Here is a 14,108-nt window from a genome sequence, read left to right as displayed (position 1 = left end):
CTATTTTATTTTACATATTTAAAGAAAAAATTACTGATATTTTATAAAGACACAAATATGGGGGGGGGGGAGGAGGGAAGAGACTGACATAAAATGTTTGCTGTTTAGGCCCGATTCCTCAAAGAACTTAAGCATGTACCCAACTTTAAGCTCTTGAGTAGTTCAGTTAAAATCAATGTGACTATTCATGGGATTAAAGTTAGGCATGTTCTTAAGTGCCATGTTGAATGAGGGCCCCAGAGAGGATATTATAGAAATGAAATGTCATTCATAGTCAATCTGCTTTATTTTAGGAGAGTTTGGTGAAGTGTGCAGTGGGCGTCTGAAACTTCCAGGCAAGCGAGATGTTTCAGTAGCCATCAAAACCCTGAAAGTTGGCTATACAGAAAAACAAAGGAGAGATTTCCTGTGTGAAGCAAGCATCATGGGACAATTTGACCATCCCAATGTTGTTCATTTAGAAGGGGTAGTTACCAGAGGTAAGTAGTGACTAGATGCATCAGTCAGATAATAAGCAAAATGGCAGTAATTGCTATAATGTCCATGGTCAAAGATTCAAATTAGAAATGTACTGCATACTCTTAATGGATTTTCTCCTGAAGCGTAACTAACTAAAACAATATTCACTTTATGCTACAACCTGAGGAAAAAATTAAGATGCACACATGATTAAAAGATGGAGTACTTTGAAATACACTATTTTTCTAGGTTCAATTAGCCTCAAAGACCATGCCGGAAGATAAGGTTTCTTATGTCCTTTCATATTATCTGAAGTGTCATTTTCTCAGAGTCCTCGTCACACAGCAGGAGTCAGGAGAACACGCTGACATTTTGATTTGTACGGTTTAATTTTGCGAATTATGACCATGCTCCATGCAGACATTTAAGGACTTAGAGCTCAGTAACAGTGCTGGAGGCTTCAAGAATGTTGGTCTCAACTATTCAGCCCTTTTATAGGAGCAATATGTGTTTTATCAGAAAAAGGCACTCAGTTCAGATTATGGGTTTTCAAACAAAATGTCCCTTCTTTTCCTTTAGGGAAACCAGTCATGATTGTAATAGAATACATGGAGAATGGGGCCCTAGATGCATTTCTTAGGGTGAGTACCTAAGGAAAATATGTACAGTACTTCAAAATATATATTATGTATGTTACCAATTTAGCATAATAAAACATTTTCGCAGTCTGAAATGTGAACATGGCATACACCAATAGATCTTTAAATTGTCCCAGCAAAATCAGATTAGAAATCAGAATACCAGACGGGATCAAACTGGGGGGGGATTTCTTGGCATTTAAGTGATCCAATGTGGTACAGAAATCGTGGTTTTGATTACCATCGTAGATTGAGGTTAATACCATGATACCTGAAGCCCTGTCGTGTGAACACATTTGTTTAGAGTAGCAGTTTATTTTTTTTAGCATGGTCGAAGTCACTGCACAGGAATCCCTAAATGAAGTACAGCAGTACTTCAGAGAAGAATGAAGGGAAAAGAAAAACTACTTTGTGACAATTTAACATTTGCTGAGTGAGTGCTCAGAACTGCCAAGCAATGTCTTCACCATGTTAGCATTCCACATGTAGAAGCCATAAAATGTAGAATGACTTGCAAGATGGTAGAGAAAGCAGAAAGATGATGATGTTTCCTTGATAAATTCTATGCTGTAAATAAATCTTCAGTATTTAGGATAAACAGAGGCTTTGATCCCAAAAGTGTAATACAGTTTATTTTTTTATATATATTGATCATTGTAAAAGGTGACGAACATGGAGGCGAGTTACAAACAATGCTGTATAAAAAGAACCTGTCATGTCACAAGTTAATTAGGCTTTTATAACTTTTAACAGGTTCCATTAATTTTAAAAGTTTAGCTATTCAGGCCTTTCTCAACCATGTGTCCTGCTTTGTGGCTAAAACAAATACAATTTTGTTTAAAGTGGATTGCTTTGCCCTGAGATGCATTGCCTTTGGGGTAATAAGTGACTAGAGTGAAGAAAGTGTGCAAAGCTGATTTTCTTTTTCCCCCTCAAGTGCATTAACAAGTGTGCTGCTCCTGTCTTCCCTTCAGAAACATGATGGGCAATTTACAGTCATTCAGCTAGTGGGAATGTTGAGAGGAATTGCTGCCGGAATGAGATATTTGGCTGATATGGGATATGTACACAGGGACCTAGCAGCACGCAATATTCTTGTCAACAGCAACCTTGTTTGTAAAGTGTCAGACTTTGGCCTGTCCAGAGTTATAGAAGATGATCCAGAAGCTGTCTACACCACTACAGTAAGAAACACAGCCGTTTGACAATATTTCTTAGGGGTTAGGAGATCTTATTACAAACTGGGCAATAGCCTCTTTCAGATATGGTTGAGGGAAATACATTAATGGCCTGAGAGGTGGTAAGTAGTCCAAGGGAGTTACAAGTTGTCTTCAGAAACCTGGCTTTAAATAACTTTCAGTAAATGTCTAATAACAATCTTCTAGTGGGGAGAATTCTTGGAAGTTTTTACTGGTTTTAGTGTCTCACTCATATCGTTATAATTTTCTGAATGAATGGATATGGAAGGTTGATTTATAAAACTGTTTATCTCCTTTTTGAGCTAAGTAAAAGTATTTACACAGAAATCCAGGTATACTTCTTTTTCAGAGCTGAATTAATCTCACCTGAAAGCTAACTAATGTAAGGCATGACTGAAACTTTGCTGCTACTCCCACATAAGGGGTAACAATCCCCCCCGTATCTTCCCTTATTCCTGGTTGGGATCACTTTGCCATAGCTGTTCATAGGACACAGCTTACTCCTCTACTTTTTTGCCCAGCCAACTCCACTTCCCATTCCTCTCTACCCTCACCCTGCTCACTTATGGTGTAGATAATAGCTGCCTCATGGAGCTGATCCCTCACTGGAACAACAATCCAGAGAGAACGCACAGTGGGCTAGAGTTGGCACTTATGCCACATTAATACTAATGACAATCTGGCCCTACATGATCGGACATGGATTTCGAAGGAGCCTTAAGAAATTTCAATGGGATTTGAACACCTAATTCCCAGAGAGTCAGACCCATTTGAAATTGAAAATTCCAACATCGATCAACTTTTGAGAATGGCATAATTTTGGTGCTAGGATTAATGGAAATAATTGTAAAAATGCCACTAAGAAAAACACTATGGAAATTTTATTTATAAACAAATCTTTTTTTTTAAATAGGGTGGGAAAATTCCAGTACGATGGACAGCTCCAGAAGCCATCCAATATCGTAAATTTACATCAGCAAGTGACGTATGGAGTTATGGAATAGTAATGTGGGAAGTAATGTCTTATGGAGAGCGGCCTTACTGGGACATGTCAAATCAAGATGTAAGCTATACATTTGCTATATTTGTATGGTTGCATACATGTGTACATATCAATAAATGTTCATATCAATTTTTTTTCTTTCTACACACACAGACATAACTTGTTTTAATGCATAATAATTTTTGTAACAATATTCTAGGATTTTTATATAGTGAAAAATTAAATAGATGATTACTTAGCCAACAACATTAAAACTGTGTCATCTTCTTTGACACAAGTATGGGTTTTAGGTTTATATCATGAGTCTGAAACAGGATTGGGGCTCCAGAAATGATAAGACAGACAAGTACTTCTTATTTTATTACATTAAGCTTAGCAAGAATGACATGTTTTCATTCAAACAAGAATTCTTAGTTTCTTGAACTCATAATTATGGTTAGTCAAGTGGAAAAAGTTGTCCAAAGTCCAAGGCAACAGTTAATGACATACTCTAGCAATTTCACTATATTTTAACAATATTCTTGTTTGTATAAAATGTGACCTAAAGCAGCAGGTCATCAGTAATAGCACAGAATAGTATTAATCTTGAATTTCTTACAAGGATATTTGTTCACACTGACTCTATACAGAAACATAGGCCAGAATGATTCTCATTCCTAGTTGTTCATTTTTTTGTTTTGTTTTTATCGAATGCTCGACATCAGAGTTTAAAAAAAAAGAATATGAAAGTGTAAATGATGAGTCAGTTTGGCAGAGTGCAAAGTTGTTAATATTTGACAGGTCTCAGTGTCAAAGATTTCATGGACTGTCAAAATATGGGCAAACAAGTCCTTGGGGCAAAGAAAAAGAAATATTTACATTCCCTAGATGCCCAGTAGAGTTTCATTTCTTTTGACACCTTCCTTCTGTACTAGAGTCAAACATAAAAGGGGTCTGACAGGAATATAAGATGCCTCAAAGGAAAAGCTTACCTATCTTTCAGGGAAGAGTAAAGAAAAACTTTAAAACTGAAAAAAAAATCCAGTATCTTCTTGCTGAATTTTGGAAATGTTTTTAATTTATTTCCTTGTGTTGTAAACAGCTGAGGGAAGCATGTAAATTATCCTTGTTCATAAAAACACTAATCTCAAATCCTTACAATGACAAAAGAAATGAAATGACAAGTTATATCCCAATTAGCATGTAGATTAAGGATTTATAAATTCCTACTAAAATAATTTCAAACACTGATGTGTATTGTGATATGCAGGTGTACCCTACAACGAACACACTGTGTGCACATGCACACCAGCTAACCCTGGAGACTCACCCGTGAGGCTAAATTTTAAAAACGGCCTCTAATTACCCACAATGAATTACAGTTACAACTAACTGCAGACACAAATGACAACACTTAAATGTGTCTTTACCAGATTTGCAGACACTGTCAGCAGTTTGTTCACTTAAATGCATCATTTGTGTCTACAATTGAGTGTGGATGCAGAATTACAGGCCATGCTGTGTTTCCTTTTAAAATATGCCTCATAAAGTTTGCTGAGTTTGGAGGGGGTTTTTTTAGCCTCTACTATACTGTTTTATCCTATACTAGCAGTTTCAGTGCCTTTGGATAGATTTGTGCGTAGCAACACAATCATGACTGTCTAAGCACATTCCTGTTCTCAATGGATATATCCATACAGAGCTGAGAAGTACTAGCTGAGCATTCAACCCAAGAGCAATCCTGCAATTGCACAGCAGGACGGCTCAGGGTGAGTGGCACAGAACCCTGCTCGCCGCTTTTCTGCAGGCACAGTGCCTGTGCGTTCCTAACCCTGGCTGCCAAAACTAGCAAACAATAGTCACTAACTAGCCCAACTACTGCGCATAACCCTTCTCTGGTACCCATTAGAGCTTTGGTGTGTGTCCTGTACAGGACTACTGGTGGACTTATGTGGAAGGAGGAGTTCACTACACTCCCTTTTCTCCATATTTGTGTTCCTCATAAGGCAGGATGTAGCCCTGCAAATGGATGTTTTTCCTTCAGTTACTCAACTGTTTTCTGTTGTGGCATTTTAAAAAAGGAGTGTCCCTGGCAGTGACCTGTTACAACAAACAAAGCATCACAGTACCCAATTAACACAGCTCTGTCCCCAGAGCTGGTAGCTCCTTATCTGAAGCTAGGACTAGGCAAGTCCTCAGGCAGCCTGGGAATTTGGGAAGCACAAAGGTGTCTAAAAGAAACAATGGGCCAAGCACAGAAATGGAGGAACAGAGAATTGAGGCAAATCTAAGTGATACAAATCTGTGCTATTAGCATGAATCCTTGCTGTATTCGATTAGCTATATTTGTTTCTATAAACTATAATCATATAGTTTATAGAAAAAAAATCCCTTAATTCATTCATTTTTATTTACTGCTTGTTATCTAGTTTAGAACTGTTTTTTTTCCCCTTAGATATTAGTAATGTTTTAAAGGCACCAAAGTTGCTAAAAATTTTAGCTATTAACCGTCAGTTTAGTTCTTTAAACCTTGAACATGCACAGACTACATTTTTAATCTTTTGGGAATCACCTTCTTCCTACTCCCACCATTCTGGCTATAGCCAAATCCATTCTTTTTTGTTTCCCAATTTGATCTTTCAGACTTGTTTGCTCACACCAGATGTCAAAGAAACTGGTCCTGCTGCATCCCTAAGGCCTTTCTAAAAATAATGTCATTATCATAGTCACTTCCTATCTTCTGGGATCTCTCCAGAACACAGTGAGCATGTAAAAATACCTACTAATGTGCCTCTCATTTCATTTGCCACTTCCTCTAAAGCTCTTGAATGTATGTTGTCATTCCTAGGAGTCTTGTCAGTTTTAAATCCCTTTAACCTTTTAATGGCTGTGGTGGTGTTGTCTGGATGCATTTTTATTATTCACTGATTGTCTCTACAAGCCTGATCTAAAACTGATACTTTTATAACGAGAGATACAAAAGAAGATTTTGACGTGTGTTTTTCTTCTATCTGTAATTCCTATATTCATTCTTTAGCATATCAGAATAGTGCTTATTTTTTCATTTGAATCATTTGTTGCTTTTAAATTTGAGGATTTTCCCCTTAAATCTTACTAATGGATCTTATCTTTTACTCTTTAAAATATTTTCCCTGTGTGTATACAGTACAACTCTTTCCATTATTTGTCCCCTTACCCTCCTGTTATCTGAGTGGCACTTGTACTATCTCTGAGTATTCTTCATCACTGTCTATCTTAGGTATTTATATAGCCCCCATTATTGAAGAGGCTGAGAACTTGACAGTTTTTAATGTATTTATTCTCACAACACCCTTGTGAGGTATGGAAGTGCTACTCTTTATTTTACGTATAGAGTACGCAGGCACACAGAGGCTGGGTGACTTGCCCAATGTCAGAAAGGAAGTCTGTGGCAGAGCAGGGTCTTGAACACATCTCTGATGAGGGCCATTTCCATTAGACCATGTTTCCGGGGACTTCACTTCCCCTCTGTAAAAGATTCTGATACAACCATTGATTCCAACCAACTTTCTGAAGTTCATTCTGCATTCTTTGCAGTTGCCTTTAGTTTGCAGTTCAGTGCTCTTGCACTTTCTCACACATCCTATGGAGTATTTTATAGATGAAGTTATTGTGTTGACTAAACCCTGGATATTCACCAACTTTTATTTATCACGGCAGATTCATTTCATAGGGCTAAGCCCAGACCTGATCTTGGTTTCTCTACAAACTGAGAGGAAACAGTCCCTTCAAGAATCAGCACCCTTCCTTAGCAATTCTAATACAGTTATGTCAGTCAATGTCACTGTACTTGAAATCTCCCATGAACAGTGTTTTAGCCCTTTTTTACAAGCCTTTCTTTTCTGCATTGCTTCCTGACATGCTTTCTTATCCTGCCTGCAAGGTGCATAGCAGTTTCCTGTGATTTTTCTTTAATCATTTCTATCTTTCTCTTAAATCCAAATGGACTTGACTGAGGAAGTCAAACACTGGGTGTAATTCTTGCTTCAGACATTATGTCCTCCCTCATATCACCATGTGCCACCTTTTCATATTAAGTCTGACCTTGCTTTAGACTGTTACATTAAGATATCAGTCAGCCACGCCTCACTATGCCATTTCACATTGTGTTCAGATTGCTTGTTTGCCTCTAATAACACAGATTGGCATAAAATGCAAATTTTTCTTCCTAATAATTCCTGTCCACTAAATATTTCCTGATTTTTTTTAAAGTCTTTGGGCTTTTTGGATTTTGTGGGTAAATGCACAGACTCATATCCATTTACAAATCAGTCTTCAACTGCATTCTCTCTCTCAAAGGCCTTTGGGCAAATAATATTGCTTTCTAGAATATCTCCATCTATCCATTTATCTATTGCACCCTAGGTGAATTTAATTGTTGCTCCCTGCTGCTGATTTGACTAGGTTATACAACCATGTTCTGCACACCATAGAGTAATATGTTTAATAATCATGGAAGATAAAAATCAAGGGTATTATATGAAAACAAGAATGCTAGTGTCAAAACAACAGACTCTGCTTTCATAATGCTTTGACTGCTTAATTTAGTTGCTTGATTTTTTCCCAGTTATTAAAATTCATTCTCTAAATATTTCTGTCTTGACGAAATCCTCTTGTTCTGGCCATTAGGTTATAAAAGCAATTGAAGAAGGCTATCGTTTGCCAGCACCCATGGATTGCCCAGCAGGCCTTCACCAGCTCATGCTGGACTGTTGGCAAAAGGAACGTGGTGAAAGGCCAAAGTTTGAGCAGATAGTTGGTATTTTGGACAAAATGATTCGGAACCCAAACAGTTTGAAAACCCCTCTTGGAACCTGCAGCAGGTAAGAAAACTGCCTGTGAGGGTTTATAATTCTCTGAATATATATCGACTCTGAATGTGTTCTGATTAGCTGCTGGCTCCAGCTCCGTCCAGCTGCTCATCCTGCTACTCTCTTTTCTTCCTTCCCTTTTTGTTCCTTCTCTCCCCGTTTCTGCCCTACATGTCATTCAGTAAAAATAAAATCCACACAAAAATGACTTAACTAAAACAAAAATACCAAATAAAAGAAAAAAAAATCTTGCCACTAAAATTCGTCCTGTTGGCAAACCATCACTCTGTTCACTCCGCTTGTATGTTCTATCCCATTTCCGCCTCTCTTCTCCCTCCCCCCCACCCCCTTGTATGTCTTGTCTATTGAGACTATAAATTCCTCAGGGCAGGGACTATCATTGTCTCTGTGGTTGCATGACGGGGTCCTGGCCTCTATGCACTGCTGCAATAAAAATAATAGTAGTAATACAGTTAAGCTTGGAAGAATTTGATTTTTATCGGTAAACTTCAATTTCACTGTGCTCACACGCAAACCGATGACAAAATATTTCCATCAGTAATAATCAATGTTTACAAATGCAAAGTGAGAAAAAGGCAGCTTGAGAACTTAATTAGAGTTTGATTTAAGGATATTTATTTTGACATGTGATGTTGACAATTTTTGTTTCAGTGGTTAAAAAGCTTTAACTTTTTGAATCTCAATGTCAGCTGTCATTTAATAATTATTGTCTGATCCTACCATTGTCTGAGCCCCCCCCCCCCCAATTTCCCAGAACTGTGAAAATGTAATCAATAAAAATAAAAAAATGCTTAAAAATAAACATTGATATTTTCTGTCAAAATTATAAAAAAGAATCAAATTCTGCCAAGCTTAAATACAATGTCTATATAGCCACTCTTTTTATACTGTGCTACAGAGTGAACTCTCCTCTTTACCCTCATGACTATTTTTAATTCCATTCAGCCATTTCATCATTAATTCCTTGGTCTGACTTCAATGTTTTTTTCTTATGACTTGCCTGCTCCCATGAGTTACTCAGTCACAGTTATCTTGTGTCAGGAGACCTGTGTTCAGTTCCCAGCTCTGGCACTGACCTCATGTGTGACCTCAGGAAAGTCACTGCAACTTTCTCTCTTTATGTTTCCCTCAATCCTTTGTCTGTTTTATCTATCTGAATCACAAGCAATTTGGGGAAGGGACTCTGTCTTTTATGATGTGCTTGTACAGTGCCCAGGACACTGATCTTGTTTGGTGCTACTATAATACACATAATTATGGCTGTTGAGTAATCAGTTAACTCACGCGATTAACTAAAACAAATTAATTGTGATTTAAAGAATTAATCACAATTAATTGCAGTTTAATAGCACTGTTAAACAATAGATTGCCAATTGAAATGTATTAAATATTGTGGATGTTTTTCTACATTTTCATATATATAGTATTCTGTGTTGTAATTGAAATCAAAGTGTATATTATTTTTTATTACAAATATTTGCACTGTAAAAATGATAAGCTAAAGAAATAGTATTTTTCAATTCACCTCATACAAGTACTGTAGTGCAATCTATTTGTCGTGAAAGTGCAATTTACAAATGTAGATTTTTTTTGTTACATAACTGCACTCAAAAATAAAACAATGTAAAACTTCAGAGCCTACAAGTCCACTCAGTCCTACTTCTTGTTCAGCCAATCGCTAAGACAAACAAGTTTGTTTACATTTACAGGGTATATTGCTGCCCTCTTCTTATTTACGTCACCAGAAAGTGAGAACAGGCATTTGCATGGCACTTTTGTATCCGGCATTTTAAGGTGTTTACGTGCCAGATATTCTAAACATTCGTATGCCCCTTCATGCTTCGCCACCATTCCAGAGGATATGCTTCCATGCTGATGATGCTCGTTAAAAAATAATTTGTTAATTACATTTGTGACTGAACTCCTTGGGGGAGAATTGTATGTCCCCTGTTCTGTTTTACCCGCATTCTGCCATATATTTCATGTTATAGCTAGTTCTGGGGGAATTCTGCACCAAAAAAACTAAAAATTCTGCAGCAGAAAATTAAAAATTCTGTGCATGATATTATAAAATTCTGCATACTTTATTTGTCAAAATAACACAATATAATCACTCTGGTTTCAATTATTTTGGTAATTTATTTAAACTACTATAAAATGGATGGAGAATTGAGGTGGGGAGCATTGGAGAAAATTCCCAAACCCCCTTGCCTAACAGTAATGTAACTAGGTTTAACCCTTTATTTCTAGTTATTAGTCAACAAATATATGCAGCCACATGCTCGGTGTTACATCATAGCCAATTGAAGACCAAGTGAGGGCTGGGGAATCAAACTCACAATTTAGTCCAAAAATTTAGACCAGTTCTGATCACTAAAGCATCATAAGCATTTATAAGGCCATACCATCCTTTACAACAGTCTGGCAATGTAAAGGAGCTTTAAAACTTTTATACCTATTTTACTCCTGGGGGAATTCATAAAGAGAATGGAAACAATTCACTAAGCAAGCAGGCTGCTATATTCTGCCCCGCCTGAGGGGACAATGCCTGTCCCACGCCTACCTCCTCAGAAACACCCCGAAGCCCTGCCCCTGCACACGAAGCGTGCTACAATAGTGAGCGAGAGGAACAGAGTGTCTCTCTCTCACACACACAACTGCGGTGATTTACGTCTCTATTGGCTGCTCCGGTGCCTGAACCAACCTGCCTCCGCTGCCGGAAAAGGGTGCGTGACCGCTCTTGCGGCTTCTCTTTGCTTCCCCGTCAGAAGTCATTTTTCTGGGAGGAAGCAAAGAAATCTGCGGGGGGCATGAATTCTGCACACACGCAGTGATGCAGAATTCCTTCAGGAGTAAAAATTTTAAGAACACTTTCACTGCAGATTTGACAAAACGCAAAGAAGGTACCAATGTGAGATTTCTAAAGATAGTACAGCACTCAACCCAAGGTTTAAGAATCTGAAGTGCCTTTCAAAATCTGAGAGGGATGAGGAGTGGAGCATGCTTTCAGAAGTCTTAAAAGAGTAACACTGATGCAGAAACTACTGAACCCAAACCACCAAAAAAGAAAATCAACCTTCTGCTGGTGGCATCTGACTCAGGTAATGAAAATGAACATGCGTCGGTCTGCGCTGCTTTGGATTGTTATTGAGAAGAACCCGTCATCAGCATGGATGCATGTCCCCTGGAATGGTGGTTGAAGCATGAAGGGACATTTGAAGCTTTAGCGCTTCTGGCATATAAATGTCTTGCAACGCTGGCAACAACAGTGCCATGAGAACACCTATTCTCACTTTCATATGACATTTTAAACAAGAAGCAGGCAGCATTATCTCCTGCAAATGTAAACAAACTTGTTTGTCTGAACAAGAAGTAAGACTGAGTGGACTTGCAGGCTCTGAAGTTTTACACTGTTTTATTTTTTAATGCAGTTTTTTTGTTCATAATTCTACATTTGTAAGTTCAACTTTCATGATAAAGAGATTGCACTACAGTACTTGTATTAGGTAAATTGAAAAATATTATTTTTTATTTTTACAGTCCAAATACTTGTAATCAAAACCAAATATAAAGTGAGCACTGTATGCTGTGTATTCTGTGTGGTAACTGAAATCAATATATTTGAAAATGTAGAAAACATCCAAAAATATTTAAATAAACGGTATTCTATTATTGTTTAACAGTGTGATTAATTGCGATTAATTTTGTTAATCACTTGACAGCCCTACAGATAATAAAAAAGAATGTTGATTTCCAGTTGATAACAGTAGCCCATCAGGTTGATTTCACTCTTAATGAACTTTTGTCGTGCATTACAATATACTAAGGAGAATGTTACCAAAAGCTGCAAAATACTGTTACATACGTGATTGCTAGCCATGGCAAAGCAATTAACAGAACAGGTGAAACTGAATATTTGACCCTATTATTTTCTATTCCTTAGGAATTTTTAATACCCCCACCTTCTTGACTCTAACTCTGCCAAATACTCCCTTATGTTTAATTATTTTAGGAAACAATTTATGTTACTGTTTTCTTCTGCCTAGACCAATTAGCCCTCTTCTGGACCAGAACACTCCCGATTTCACCACGTTCTGCTCTGTAGGAGAATGGTTACAAGCTATTAAGATGGAAAGATATAAGGATAACTTCACAGCAGCAGGCTACAACTCTCTTGAATCAGTAGCCAGGATGACTATTGAGTAAGTTGGCACTGGGCATGTTTGACCTACATTTAGCAACCTTCTAAGTAAAAGCCAAATAATATTAAGCTGCAAAGTACTAGACCCAGTACAAACTCAGTTCATAGGGTGAGATTCTGTCCTTCACTGAGGTTTACTAAGCACAGGAGAGTGAGTCCAGGGAGCAGTTCATGGCTTCTTAATTCTCTGCCCTGCACAATTAGTGTAGTTTAGAGCAACCCAGCAGCATCTCTAACCTATTCCAGTTAGTAACAGTCATTTTAGGACTGTCTGCCAACTGAAAATTGACGGAGGATATCAGTGGAACGAGAACAACCCCCTTCTCCTTCCTGGCATATCTTTATGCTAGGGCTGAGAAGGCAGGAGGCTTAGAAGCTGCCCCTGCCAGCTGAGAGCTCCCCCTAAAAGGGGGAATTCTTAGCTGCCCAGATATGGCCAGTGTTTGAATTTTGGGGCCACCTGAGCAGTACAAATGTGCCAGACTCTCAGAGAGACTGTAGCCCATTTTTTTATTTATATGAAAATCACCACCCCCACCCTCAGATCACTCCCTGCTAATGAGCATATCTCAAGGAATGGAAGATTTTGAGATTCCCCTTGTAGAATGTCCTAAAGATTTTTGTGTGCTGTCTGTGTTGTGGGAGAAAGGGGTTTGCATCCCTGCAAAGGGAGTAGGTGGTTAGCATGAGGCACAAAGATTTGCTGGAGGTCGAGTGTACCTCTATATTGGCTCTGCGGTCTCTTATAGGACTTCTTGGCTTCCAGGAAGCAGAGCCCCAGGCCCTGCCCATTCCACCCTCTTCCCAGAGAGACTTTGCAGGTCAGAACGTAGTGGGGATGGTGTTATGGAAGCATCTCCACCCTACCTTCCACCTAACATATGGCAGCGATAGATCCATATGCAGAGGGTTCCTACATGCATGTCTCTAAAGGGCACAATGTAGTCACAGTAATCTTCCCCTTATACAGTGACTTTATCCTGAATGTTTTCCTACACTGAGTTTTCTTCATAGGTACAGTTACACATGATAAATGATGCAAAATAATTTCGTCTCACTCCCAAAACTAGGGAAACGTACATTTCTGATGAAAAGATTGAGTAGTGTTTTAAGCACGATTCACAGTATTGATACGAGGCTCCAGTATAGCTTTGGTACATTCAAACATGGGTTCCCAGAGTACTACTCAGTTTTAAGTGACTGCTTTATCCCATATAAGTGCACTGTACATTGAATAATTAATACATTTATCTTTCCCAGTGATGTGATGAGTTTAGGGATCACGTTGGTTGGTCATCAAAAGAAAATTATGAGCAGCATTCAGACTATGAGAGCACAAATGCTACATTTACACGGCACTGGCATCCAAGTGTGATAGATATTTCTCCCTTATGAGGGAGGTGACGGACTGAGAGAACAGCACTGGCCTTGTATACATGAAGTGCTGCTAGAAGACACTTGATCTCCTGGGTCCTTCCTGCAGTGAAGAGAAGATCTACAAGAAGCACCTACAGACTTGAACTCCTAAGTGCCACCAGAGGTTACTAAAAGGGAATTGGGATCCACCACTGATGGCAAGGAAAACAGCAGTGACAATAAACAAAGTACTACCTGAAACACATACAAACACCTTGAGTTCTCTAACCTCCTTTTTATCTAATAGACTTTTTAAAATGTACATAAAGAATTTAAAAAAGAATATATTTGTCAGATAAAATCATGATATTATTGTTAAATTCAGCAAAATATTTTCCTTAA

At 38.1% G+C, this 14,108-nt stretch overlaps 1 protein-coding gene across 6 annotated transcripts in view; it reads left to right on the top strand.

Moving 5' to 3' along the window:
* The window catches only part of EPHA7 (EPH receptor A7), a 171,836-nt gene extending 158,111 nt beyond the window's left edge, over positions 1-13,725 (top strand). For all 6 annotated transcript variants that reach the window (XM_065400674.1, XM_065400673.1, XM_065400671.1 and 3 more), the window contains 7 exons: positions 294-479; positions 1,039-1,100; positions 2,072-2,281; positions 3,210-3,359; positions 7,947-8,140; positions 12,196-12,351; positions 13,611-13,725. In XM_065400674.1, coding sequence (XP_065256746.1) covers positions 294-479; positions 1,039-1,100; positions 2,072-2,281; positions 3,210-3,359; positions 7,947-8,140; positions 12,196-12,351; positions 13,611-13,725 — 1,073 coding nt within the window. The remainder of the gene's footprint in view (positions 1-293; positions 480-1,038; positions 1,101-2,071; positions 2,282-3,209; positions 3,360-7,946; positions 8,141-12,195; positions 12,352-13,610) is intronic.
* The last annotated feature ends 383 nt before the right edge of the window (positions 13,726-14,108 follow it).

This window comes from Emys orbicularis, chromosome 3 (assembly GCF_028017835.1).
Source record: "Emys orbicularis isolate rEmyOrb1 chromosome 3, rEmyOrb1.hap1, whole genome shotgun sequence".
In the NCBI taxonomy this organism is placed as follows: Eukaryota; Metazoa; Chordata; order Testudines; family Emydidae; genus Emys; species Emys orbicularis.
Note: the sequence above shows the minus strand (reverse complement) of the source record. Positions and strands in the feature narration are given on the sequence as shown.